The 12,989-nt window shown below is 43.8% G+C and overlaps 1 protein-coding gene across 3 annotated transcripts in view; it reads left to right on the top strand.

The window, feature by feature from the left end:
* ATP6V0A4 (ATPase, H+ transporting, lysosomal V0 subunit a4) overlaps positions 1-12,989 on the top strand; it is a 71,672-nt gene that overhangs the window by 12,462 nt on the left and 46,221 nt on the right. Inside the window, exons 2-3 of one of the 3 annotated variants that reach the window (XM_010854929.1) lie at positions 970-1,047; positions 12,442-12,575. In XM_010854929.1, the coding sequence (XP_010853231.1) occupies positions 12,459-12,575 (117 nt within the window). In that variant the 5' untranslated portion in view covers positions 970-1,047; positions 12,442-12,458. Of the gene's footprint in view, positions 1-969; positions 1,048-8,701; positions 8,828-10,600; positions 10,832-12,441; positions 12,576-12,989 lie in introns of those variants that run through there. The other 2 variants (XM_010854930.1, XM_010854931.1) reach the window with 2 other exon arrangements.

Here is a 12,989-nt window from a genome sequence, read left to right as displayed (position 1 = left end):
CTTTTATTTTATTTTTGGCTGCAAAAGGAAGACCCACTTCCTTGCTGCATGCAGGCTTTCTCTAGCTACAGTGAGCAAAGGCTACTCTTCATGATGTTTCAAGGGATTCTCATTGTGGTGGCTTCTCTTGTTGCGATTCTCGGACTCTGGAGCTCAGGCTTAGTAGCTGTGGTGCATGAATTTGGCTGCTCCACGGCATGTGGGATCATCTCAGACCAGGGATTGAACCCATGCCCCCTGCGCTGGCAGATGGATTCTTAACCACTAGACCACCAGGGAAACGCCCTACTAGAACTTAGAGTAAATATTATTACAGAGAAGGTGAGTCACTGGGGAAATGCTCCCCAGTGAAAAATCTAGAGATGCAGCAGGTAAAGTCTGTCCATGACAAACCTAGAGGCAATATGCTCTTTGTGATGAAATTTTATTTTCCTAAATCTCACTCCCAGTCAGACTGTGACTTCAAGTGAAGAATGAAAGAATGAAGGGAAGCAGAGTCAAGACTGAGGCACGCTGAGGTGGAGAAAAGAGGAACCAGAGGGTGCCATGATGGAGGCACCTTGGGAAGAAGGTGGTCATGGGCTGAGGGTGGGAAAGGTGGTGAGATGGGAGGGAGGGGAAAGAAAAACGTTGCTGTCCCTGAGAGAACTGGGAAGGCTCTTACTCAGGGCATGATCTAGAGGATGGAAAGGTATAGAACAACAGTGAGGGCCCAGCGGACACTGGGTGGCACCACTACATCCTGAGACCCATCACTGGAGCAGGTCCAAGGCCCAGTGGGAGCGGGAACGCTCACGGCAGGGGACCGTCCTGCCTCCAGCCAGCATACATAATACGGTTATTGGTGTGCTGATAACCTGGACTCATGAATGTTGCTGTCAACAGACTGTACATGTTGTTATGTGTGTGAAGCTGAATGTCATTTCCTCTTGTTTGAACAACTTCAAATCATTCTCTTTCCATCTCCAGCACGTTCTCTGTTAGAGCCTGTTGCGAAGGCTCCTGGCTGGTGGGCTCAGTGCCTGGCCTGAGGCGGACAAGTGCTAGGTAAGTGGATGGTAAAATCAATTCTTTGAATGAAGGTGATCAGGCCAGGTTTCAGTTCAGAGAGATCTGATATTGTTTTAGAAAAATCAGGTTGCTACTGTTGCAGCTTACCTATTTTTGGAATTTCTGGCATAAATTTCTTGCAGGCATTTTGGCTTTTCTCCACTTAACCCCTTTTCATTTTTTTTAAGATGTGATTAACATTTTAAAAAATTATTTTTTTTTAATTAAGGGATAATTGCTTCGGTTTCTGCCATACATCAACACCGTTTTCATTTTTTAAATTATGATATCCTGTAAATTGATCTAGTAGAGCTGAACATGTGGTTGTGCCCAGCGTCATCCTAATCCCAGGTCCAGGGCTGTGAGAACAAAGGAGGCCCTTTGTTTTAGGTCTGCCTTGAAGGTGTGTAAGGTGAATGCTTCCCCCTTCAGCTTCTCAGGAGCCAGTTTATAGACAGTCTGTAGGGCATGAAAGTGTCTTGCTACAAGCCTGCATGGACAAGTATGTAGTGGCTGCAGCTGGCATTGTGTCCCAGACTTTCTATAGAGGACAGTGGTATTAAACACTCAATGTCAGAAACAATGTTCATTTGGATAATGTAGGGGATTATTTGCTCTAAGTGGTAAAAGATCTACCTGCCAATGCAGGAAACACAAGAGATGCGGGTTTGACTCCTGGGTCAGGAAGATCCCCTCATAGGAAATGGCAACCCTCTCCAGTATTCTTGTCTGGTAAATCCCACGCACGGAAGAGCGTGGTGGGCAAGAGTCCATGCAGTCACAAGAGTTGGACACGACTGTTCACTCACTCCTTTGCCCTTAATAAGGTTCAGTTCAGTTCAGTTCAGTCACTCAGTTGTGTCCGACTCTTTGCGACCCCATGGACTGCAGCATGCCAGGCCTCCCTGTCCATCACCAACTCCTGGAGTTTACTCAAACTCATGTCCATTGAGTCAGTGATGCCATCCAACCATCTCATCCTCTGTTATCCCCTTCTCTTCCTGCCCTCAATTTTTCCCATCATCATGGTCTTTTACAATGAGTCAGTTCTTCGTATCAGGTGGCCAAAGTATTGGAGTTTCAGCTTCAGCATCAGTAAGTAACTACTTAATAAGGTAGTTTCTCTCAAGACCTAATGCCAAATTTAACTGTTATTTGGGATTTTAAATATATATATTTAAAATATTAAACTTCTTTTGTTTCTTTTTTTCTTATTTATTTTTATTGTAGTATAGTTGATTTACAATATTGTTAATTCCTGTTGTATAGCAAAGTGATTCAGTTATATTCTTTTCCATAATAGTTTATCATAGGATTTTTTAAAATTGGAGGATAAATGCTTTACAATGTTGTCTTGGTTTCTCCTGTACAAAAACGTGAATCAGCATATATATATATTTCTTCCCTCTTGAACCTTCAGTCCCATGGAACTCCTAGCCCTTTATACTCTTAAAAATTACTGAGAACCCCAAGGAGATCTGACTTATGAGGATTCTACCCACTTGATACTTACCACACTAGAAATTAAAACTGAGAAATTAAGTATATTAAATTTAAGTATATTAATTTAATATACTTTAAAAGTATATTAAGTCATCTGAAATAATATTAACCTGTTCTATGTTGATATAAATATATATTTTAAGGAAAATATATTTTCCAAAGCAAACAATTTATGGAGAAGAGAGGCATTGTTTTATTTTTACAAATCTCTTTAAGGCCTGATGATAGAAGACAGTTTTCGTCTTTTGCATCTGTTTTTTTCATTCTATCTGTTGCTATTTGTTATTTTTGCGTATATTAAGAAAGTCTGGCCTAACTTAGATTTTGTGGTTTTAAAAAGGGAAGAAATGTTTTACCAGCTTTTTCAGAGAGCTGTGGATATTTTTCTTTGATACTACACCAAAACTTAACAAGTAGTAATTTTTAAAAGCTTAGTTGCAATGTGGGATCTGAAACCAAATCAGTGACTTTTTCATTAAAACCTACTGGCTAATCATTCACTTTCGATGAATCATTTGCCTGCACATGATTTTATAACATCATCCTTTAGTCATTTGGAAAATATTGGTACATTCAGTTATGAAGATCTTCCAGTGTTGTCATATTTCATAATATGATACACTAAGAGAAGACCATGTTTATTAATATCCTAACAGAAATAGCCCCATCAGAAAAGTTTTTAGTCTTAGGAAGCTGTCAAGTCTTGGTGGCAGCTAAAAGTTTTCTAAAATTGTATCTTTATCATCAGCAACAAATGCTGTCAGTTGTTTTCCTTTGAAGTGACAGAATCATTTGGATCCTCTTTTGAGAAAATGCCTGCCAAATGCCAAAATCTGTCAGCTGCTCTTTCAAGTAAAAAATGCTGTTCAGTGAAAATAGCAGCTAATTCAGCCTGCACGTCAAATAATTGCTTTTCTTCTTTATGCCGTAGAAGTGTTTTATGTCTGCTTTCCATTCTGTCACACAGGATATTAAAAATAAAAAAAATTTCCTCTTTGGCCTGGACCACTGCTCCAGTCTCATATTTTTTCCTCCTCTTCAATCCACCCTGTCATTAGAAATATACTTTCAAAGCTTCACACCTATCTAGGCCTTCTTGTTGCTCTCGGGACAAAGACACCATCTGTTTGTAAATTATTATTTATTTCTTTGGCTGCACCAGGTATGCAGGGTCTTTGTTCTTCGTTAGAGCGTGTGGGATCTAGTTCCCTGACCAGGGATCAAACCTGGGCCCCTGCACTTGGAGTCTTGGCCCCTGGACTACCAGGGAAGTCCCAAAGACACCTTCTTTAACACGGATCCTGAATTTCCTTGTCCTTCCCAGTTCCCCAGCCTCATCTCACAGGCCTCCTTCTTTCTCTCTACACTGTTTATTCTGCCTTCTCTCCCCAAGAATGCCTTCCCTGAGTCGAGGCTGGGTCTGGCTATGCAGCTCAGACCGCGTGTACCCTTCTTCAGGGTGTTCATCCCAGTATATGACATGTTGGTCCCTGTAGTTATTAGATGATTTGATGACTGAGGTGAGAGTGTCTCAGCTCTGGAGCCATCGTTTGGTTCAAGTCCTTTCTTTACCACTTACTAGCTGAGTGACCTTGAATAGATCCCCTCTCTCTGCCTCAGTTTCTGAATCTGTAGAACAAACAATCAAGAAATAGGGATCCTAATCTTACCTATTTCTTAGGGTTCTGTCTTAAATTAGCCCATGGGAAGCACCATCTGTGTGTTAGCCATTGACATTAATTAGGATTGCTGTGTCCGACTCTCCCGGGCTCCGCAGGAGCAGAATTGTTTCGCCTGCTTTATTCTAAGCATCTAGTACCTTCCCTGGCACATTTTCTTTTATTGCCATTAAAACTTTGATTTTAATTGTTTAACTGTCTTCATATTAATAAATGGATGCAAATTTTAAAAATCAAGTAATAGGAAGGATTTATTTAAAAAAAAATGCTAAAGTCTCCTACTCCATCTACAGTTTGTTCTATAGGAACGACTTCTTTTTTAAAGATTTTTTTTTTTTTTAATGTGGACCATTTTTAAAGTCTTTATCAAATTTGTAACACTTTTGCTTCTGCTTTATGTTTTGGTTTTTTGACTGAGAGACATGTGGGATCTTCCTTGACTAGGGATCAAACCCACACCTCCTACATTGGAAGGTGGAATCTTAACCACTGGACCAGCTGGGAAGTCACCCTAAGAGCTACTTTTGACTTTTTTCTTCTTGTGTTTACCTTCAGAATGTTCGAACAATATGCTCACATTGCTATTCTTGATTTATCTGTGTTAGACATCATCTATTGACTTGTATGCAATTGTCCCTCTTAATCCCAGGTTTCACTTTCTGTGGTTTCAGTTGCCCTCAGTCAACCGTGATTTGAAAAAATAAATAGTCCCTAGGTTTTCAGTTGTGCACTGTTCTGAGTCGTGTCATAAACTCTTGTGCCATCCTGCCTTCATCCTTCTAGGATATGAATCTTTCCTTTGCCCAGCCTGTCACTTGGTAGCCCACTTGGTTGGTTATCAGATTGGCTGTCAGGGTATCAGAGTGCTTATGTTCTTGAAACCCTTATTTTACTGAGTCATGGCCGCAAAGCACAAGAGTAGTGATCCTGGAAAGTTCCTCCCAGTGGGTGGTTATAGACGAGGAAACAGTATTTGTGAGGAATGGACAGGACAAAGATTTGGGGTGTCCAACTAGGGACAACTCTAGACAGCGTTTGGGCTTGGGGCAGTAAATTAAAGAAGTCACAAGGTTTGTTCACCTGAGCTTTCTGAGTTCCCTGGCTTTGATGATAAGGGTGTCCTTCTCCAGAGGCAGGGAGAGAGAGTACCTTTCACATAAGAGACTTATTTCCTGCTTGCAGGGAGACTGGCTGGGGGTGTGTGTCAAAGTGCCCCACTTGAGTTGACTTTCTTAAGTAACTTTAATTCAACAGAGTGCCAGTTGCTCAGTCATGTTTGACTCTTTTCGACCCTAAGGACTGTAGTCTGCCAGGCTCCCCTGTCCATGGAATTCTCCAGGCAAGAATACTGGAGTGGCTTGCCATTCCATTCTCCAGGGGATCTTCCTGACCCAAGGATTGAACCCAGGTCTCCTGTGTTGCAGGCGGGTTCTTTACTGTCTGAACCACCAACATGCTATTGAGGTACAACTTGGGGTGACCTACCCTGGGCCCCAGCTGCACCCTGGCTGGGAGGAGCAGAGAAGTGCTTGGCCAATCAGGTGACCTCCACGTCCCAGTGGAGGGGTGGCATCATTACCAATTGGCAGAGGTGAATGTTCTGATTGTCTCATCTGACAGTATCCCAACACAGGTTAACAGGAATGCCTTGTTACTACAGGTGGGCGGGGAGTCCCGGCGCCCCACTTAGTCTTCTCTGACACTACCCTGGGGGTGTGGCTTTGGTGTAACTGCGTAAGGGAAGAAGTCTAGGCATGGTGGCCTGCAGCCACAGTTTTTTTCTGGGATGTTTGGCTGGGTTAGAGTGATCCTATCTCAAAGTCTTTCTGGCTATCCTGCCCCCTTCCTGTTCCTTTGGCTAGAGAGAGCAGGCTTTGGAAATTTTTTTTTTTTTTGTCTGCATATCTTGCTGGATTCCGCAGCACTGCATCTAGAATATACGAGGCAGAAGAAAACCCAGAGGACACACCCCAGCCTTGTTCCTCAGACCAGGAGGTCCTTAGATAGTCTGTCTTTTCTGTACCTTTTAGAGCCTTCTAATATTTATTGTATATATAATGTTCAGGGTTTTTACTTTTTCTTCTTGATAGTAAAACTACTTCTACTCTATCCTTCCAGAAGCATTAGTCAAAGTAATATTTTAAAACTGTTAATCTAGGAATTTCCCTAGAGATCCAGTGGTTAAGACTCCTCACTCTTAATGCAGAGGATATAGGTTCGATCCCTGGTTGGGGAACTAAGTTGCCGCATGCCACACGGCAAGGCCAAAAAAAAGAAAAAAAATGAATCAAGTAATGTCACTCCCCTGCTTCAAATTTCCCAAAGGGCTTCCCGGTGTGTTTAGAATAAAATCCAACTTTCTTATTGGCCCATCAGCTCTCACGTGGCTTGGCCCTTGCCTTCACCTGACACACCTCATATGACCTCTCCCCACTCCTCCCATGTTCCAGCCACACTGGCCTCCTTTCTGTTCTTGAATATGGTGAGCCTTTTTAGACCATAAGACAATATCATGCAGTGGATGTAAACCACTGTGTCAAATGACCTGTCACGAGCGACTGTGTGACCTTGGGCAAATGACTTAGCTTCTTTGTGCCTCCATTTCCTCATGTGTAACATGAGAATAAGAACACTGCCGTAGGGTTACTAAGAAAATTGAATGGGCTAATACAGGTAAAGTATCTAATTGTGTTCTACAGCCATGAAAACAATGGCAAGAACTCAGTAGATATACTAGCTATTGTGATGAAGTCGGTCTCCAATGTCACACCCCTGCTCTCACATCCAGGTTCCTGCTGCCTAGAATACCCTTCCAGCAGCTTCTTTTTGCAAAACCAGCCCATTAAAAAATCTTTCACACCTCAGCTCAAATGCTATCTCCTCTTAAATGAGAGAGATCTTCCCTGACCATCTATCTAAAATAATCTCTCTTCATTTCTCTAAAGCCTACTTTCTATAATTACAGTCTTTGTAATCTGCAATATCTTGCTAACTTATTACTTATTTACTGTTTGTCTCCTTGCATCTGGACATAAGCTTCATGAGGGCAGGGCCTTGTCTCTCATCTACTGCTCTATCCTTGAGCCCAGAACAGGAGGGCGCATAATCTGTTCTGTTCTGTTGCTCAGTCATGTCTGACTCTTTGCAACCCCATGGACTGCAGCATGCCAGGCTTCCCTGTCCATCACCAACTTCTGGAGCCTGCTCAGTCTCATGTCCATCAAGTTGGCGATGCCATCCAACCATCTCATCTTCTGTTGGCCCCTTCTCCTGCCTTCAGTCTTTCTCAACATCAGGGTCTTTTCCATTGAGTCACTTCTTCATATCAGGCAGCCAAAGTATTGGAGTTTAAGCTGCAGCATCAGCCCTTCCAGTGACTATTCAGGACTGATTTCCTTTAGGATAGACTGGTTGGATCTCCTTGCAGTCTTGAGGGACTCTTAAGAGTCTTCTTCAACACCACAGTTCAAAAGTATCCATTCTTTGGCACTCAGCTTTCTTTATGGTCCAACTCTCACATCTGTAATTGACTACTGGAAAAACCACAGCTTTGACTAGACGGACCTTTGTCAACACATAACAGACTCTCAAAAATACTGAATGGATGAAAGAATTTGGGTCTTTTACAAGTAGGAACTTACTACAAACAATGCTACAATAGACATGATTGTAATTAAATTTTGATTTGTATCCTTAGATTATTTTTTTAGGATGAACTTCTGAGAGTTCTGAGATTCCTGGGTCAAAGGACAAGCATACTCCCATTCAGACAGATTGCGCCAATTTAGAGTCCTGCCAGTGTCATACAGGCATGCTGGCCTTCTGCACCTTTGATTTGGGGCTCTAGGAGAAAAAAATAGCAAACCTGAAAATAATCTCTCCTTCCTATATTTCCACACGCTAAATAAATATCTAAGATCCTATTTTATTTTATAGATTAGGACACTGAGAGTGAAGTGAAAGTGATAGTCATTCAGTCATGTCTGACTCTTTGTGACCTGATGGGCTGTAGCTTGCCAGGCTCCTCTGTCCAAGGGCTTCTCCAGACAAGAATACTGGAGACGGTTGCCATGCCCTCCTCCAGGGGATTTTCCCTACCCACGGATCAGAACTCATGTTTCTTATCTCTCTTATGTAGGCAGGTGGGTTCTTTACCACCAGTGCCACCTAGGACGCTGAGACCCTGGGATTAAATAGCTTCCCCAAGGTCACATGTGGTCAAAGGCAGAGATGGGGTCCTGACCCAGGCAGTTTGGATCTCAACTCTGCTCTTAACCATCAAGATGTACTTTTTTCTGTGTTTGCTTCTCTGTAATTCCTGAGCACCAGGACCTTTGAGAACTACTGTTCCACCCACTGACCAAAAGATATAGCACTCAGAGTTGGGTTGAAGAGCAGAAAGGAAGTGGGGAGGAGAAGTGAGAAAGAAGAGGGAGGCACCGACTGGGGCGGGGGCTTCTCTCGCCTTGGTCTGGAGCTTATCTGATGGCAGAGGCAGAGTCAACACTGGTAATGCCTTTGTTAGTTTTCAGTTCTGAGCTTCCTGCCTTGGTTTGCCAATCCTGTTTTCAGCCTTGGAAGCTAGCTTTGCCCAGGTGAGTCTGGACTCTTGAATGGGTCTGCCGGGTTGAGATGGATGGGTGTAGCCAAGCTCTGCTTCTTAAGAAGCCCAAGTGGTACCTTTCCTCCAGGGCTCTCAGAGGCCCTGACTCTACTGTCCTGGGTGCAAAACAGCTGCTTCTTAGCTGATTGTTTGCAAATTGCATTCACCCTTCTCTGTTTCCTCCCAATGAAAGCTAGATTTTCACCCTGTGTTCTCAAAGGCAATGGTTCTTATTTGGTCATACACAAAAATCATCTAAAAGGCTTACTAAAAAGGCAAATTTCGGACAATCTGGGAAATTGAACACTGATTGGATATTTGATATTAAGAAATTATTACTGAATTTTTGCATGTGACCATTGTATTGTGTGTGTGTGTATAACATATACAGAGAAGAATCCTTATCTTTTGTATCTTTTGAATATTTTGGTATTCACATATTTTGAAAGAAAAATATGATGTATACGATTAGCTTCAAAATAGCCCAGAGTGGGTAGGAGAAATGGGTAGGTATTAGAGGATACAAAATTCAACAACTGTTGCTGCTGAGTGGTGTGTACATGGGGCGGTGGTTCTTTATACTATTTCTTTATTTGTGAAGATGCTTTAATTTATCCATAATAAAGTGTAAAAAATCCAAACGGTACCCTCCTTATTCCAGGGTACATTTTACAGGCATCCAGCATGGCTGTGGGGGGATCTACTCACCTCACCTGGAGAAAAGACTCTACAAAGGGAACTCAGGTGGCTCCTGCAGAGAAACCTCATTGAATCACCCCTCATGGCTCTCCCAGATAAACGGGAAAGAGCAGTCCTCAGTGAGGAAAGGGTGCGTCACTCAGCTGGCCTGTGTCAACTCACCTGGGCCACAATAAAGCTGAATTTTAGCTGTAGTGTATATATTTAGATGGGTTTGTATAGTCTCCTTTTGAAGTATTTTGTAAATTAATTGTTGGTAGGGTAGTGAGTGTGATGTGTTTTTTCTTTTTTTCCCTTTGGTTTTCCAAAACTATTTTTTAATGTTATCTCTCCAGCGATAAGAAGTGTTTTAATACGGTGTAATAGATTTTCGGAGAAGGCAATGGCAAACCACTCCAGTACTCTTGCCTGGAAAAATCCCATGGATGGAGGAGTCTGGTAGGCTGCAGTCCATGGGGTCGCGAAAAGTCGGACACGACTGAGTGACTTCCCTTCCACTTTTCACTTTCATGCATTGGAGAAGGAAATGGCAACCCACTCCAGTGTTCTTGCCTGGAGACTCCCAGGGACGGGGGTGCCTGATGGGCTGCCGTCTGTGGGGTCGCACAGAGTCGGACACGACTAAAGTGACTTAGCAGCAGCGGCAATAGATATTTGGCTCAGCTGATAAAGAATCCGCCTGCAATGCGGGAGACCTGGGCTCGATCCCTGGGTTGGGAAGATGCCCTGGGTTGGGAAGATGCCCTGGAGAAGGGAAAGGCTACCCACTCCAGTATTCTGGCCTAGAGAATCCCATGGATAGTCCATGGGGTCGCAAAGAGTCGGATACGACTGAGCGACTTTCACTTCACTTCAACAGATATTAAAACACAGGAAGGTTAGCTCTAGGGCTCTTCTGAGGCCTCAAGTCGGCTCTTCCCAATCCCTCCCCTCACTAGGGGGTAAGTGTCTTCCTTAGAGAAGTAAGGCTCTGACCCCGGTGGGGCCCCAAGGTCGTGGCCGAGGGCACAGGTTGGGCGGGGGAGGGAGGGGGTGTGTGAGCAGGGCCGGCCGGCGGGGCAGGTTCGTCCTCGCCTCGGACAGGCCGGTGTTGATACAACACAGCCCGCCTCCGGCTCTGCGAGCGCCGGAGGAGGAGAAGCGGCGGGAGGGGCTCGGCGGTCGCTAGGGGAGTCGCCAGCGGAGTCCGCGGCCCGGGCTGGTCCCATCCGCCCGCCGCTCGCTAGCCCTGCCCTCCCGGCCCCGCCAAGGAAGCCGCGGGAGTCCCGCGCCCAGGACCGGCTCGGACAAGGCTGGGGTAGGAAGGGAGGGTCTCTGTCTTGTCCTCTTGGGTCTGCAGGAAGCTCATGTCTTCTTCTGTGTCTTTTCTATGAAAACTTTGCCTTGCTTGCTAGAACCGGCCGTGTGAAAAATTCATTCATCTGGGTGTCAGCAGGCACAAATGGAATACCAGATTCTTCATTCGGGAGGGTCGGAGGAGATTTTTGCTTCTAGTCAGTAAATCCGGAAATGTTTTTTGAGCCTCTTCTTTGGGATTGAGCTAGACTGGTGATGGAGTGAAAAACAGTTCTGATCTCATGGGCTTTTCTGGCTAGTGGGCAGAACAGACAGGAAGCAAGTAATTGCAGATGATTAATTGCAGTATTCGATTATATTCTGGGAGGGCTTCCCAGGTGCCTCAGTGGTAAAGAATCTACCTGCCTGTGCTGGAGAAACAGGTTTGATCCCTAGGTTGGGAAGATCCCCCGGAGAAGGAAATGGCAACCCACTCCAGTATTCTTGTCTGGGAAACCGCATGGACAGAGGAACCTGGTGGGCTACAGTTTGTGGCGTGGCAAAGAGTCAGACCTGACTTAGCCACTAAGCAACATATTCTAGGAGCACAAAGAAGGGGGCTTAGTTCGCTCTGAGTGTTGGGGATCGGGAGAGGTGTATGGAAGAAGAGGATTCTTACCCAAGAGGGAGAAATGACAGGTGTATGTGGGGTATGGGGGATGCAGGGTGGGGAGGAAGGGGTTTAGGTTCTAAATCTTGGGAAAGCCTGAACAAAGGTTCTCAGAGAAATTCGGGGAAACGGGAAGGGAGGGCCGAGGCCAGATGATGCACACAGCCCTTCCTTAGCTACATCAAGGGTTTTAGAATTTAATCTGTGGGAAAATGGGACAATGGAAGGATTAAAACAGGGGGGATAAACCCAGTGTTTGCAAATAGTAGATTATACATTATAAAATTATAAGGAAAGGGGACTCGTGGGATATGTGATGGTTCTTCCAAAACGTTAGGATCTGAGGAAGACAGTTTGATTTGGCAGCAGTAGGGCAATCTGGAGGGTCTTGGGTCAGAGTGGGTTCTAGGTGAGTATCCTTTTTCCTTATAGAGGACATACAGATTTATTTCATTCCTGCTAACTGCACAGAGTTCTGTCTGTTGTATCAGTTTAATCTTTCCCCTGTTGATGGATATCTAGGTTAGGTCCATTTATTATAATTAGTAAATACAGTGTTGTCAGAAACATCCTTGTGAGTCCATTTTCCCTTACATTTCCGAGTTTATCTGGGTGAAGAGCAGTGGAAATCTTGTGTCATGGGTATGAATAACATAAAGTTTGGCGGATACTGACAAATTGCTCTCTAAAAAAAGCTATACCAAAAAAATGCTGTACAAATGTACACTTCAAGTATCAAGTGTCTGAAAATGCCTGCTTCCTCACACCTTCTCCAAATGTGAGTTAATTAATCATATTTTTAAATCTTTTGCCAATCTGATAGGTGGTGAAAAGTAGTACCTTGTTGTTTATTGTTTATGTTTTTAAGTTTAGGAAGATTCCTGTTGCACTTTTTTCTTCTGTTGGATTTTAATATAACTCAGTGACACATTTTTTACCTCAAATATCTTTGTGTCCCGCAGACCAAGGTTGGGCCAACATGGCGTCCATATTCCGAAGTGAGGAAATGTGTTTGTCACAGCTCTTTCTCCAGGTGGAGGCTGCATACTGCTGTGTAGCTGAGCTTGGAGAGCTTGGATTGGTTCAGTTCAAAGATGTAAGTACTTCATTCATAGGAGACCAAAAGAAGGTGGAGTTTCCACTTCTTGGTGGTGAATAAAGGTCAGGGAGAAGCGCCCTGGGCTGGAGTAATGGAATTCAGTGGTTCTTGTTCTTCTGGCTAGAATTTGTGATAACATTGGTCAACTGACTTGCAAACATTTCTCCCTTCCTCCTTATGTGTCACCTCTATAGGGATGTTTTGAAACTGTAATATAATAAAAAAGATGACATTGTACTTTATTTCCTATGTACCTCTTCAAGACATTTGATATAACCAGTGGGCACATGGATTGCCAATCTTATTATGAGGGCAAAGAACAGTGCTTCCAGACCAGTTAGTTTGAGGAAAAAGTATCTTGGGAGTCCACAGCCTCTTGAGGGTGATATTCTCCAGCTAGACTGTATTTCC

The sequence above is a fragment of the Bison bison genome, unplaced genomic scaffold (genome assembly GCF_000754665.1).
Source record: "Bison bison bison isolate TAMUID 2011002044 unplaced genomic scaffold, Bison_UMD1.0 scf7180017864352, whole genome shotgun sequence".
NCBI lineage: Eukaryota > Metazoa > Chordata > Mammalia > Artiodactyla > Bovidae > Bison > Bison bison.
This window is presented reverse-complemented; position numbering and strand designations above follow the sequence as displayed.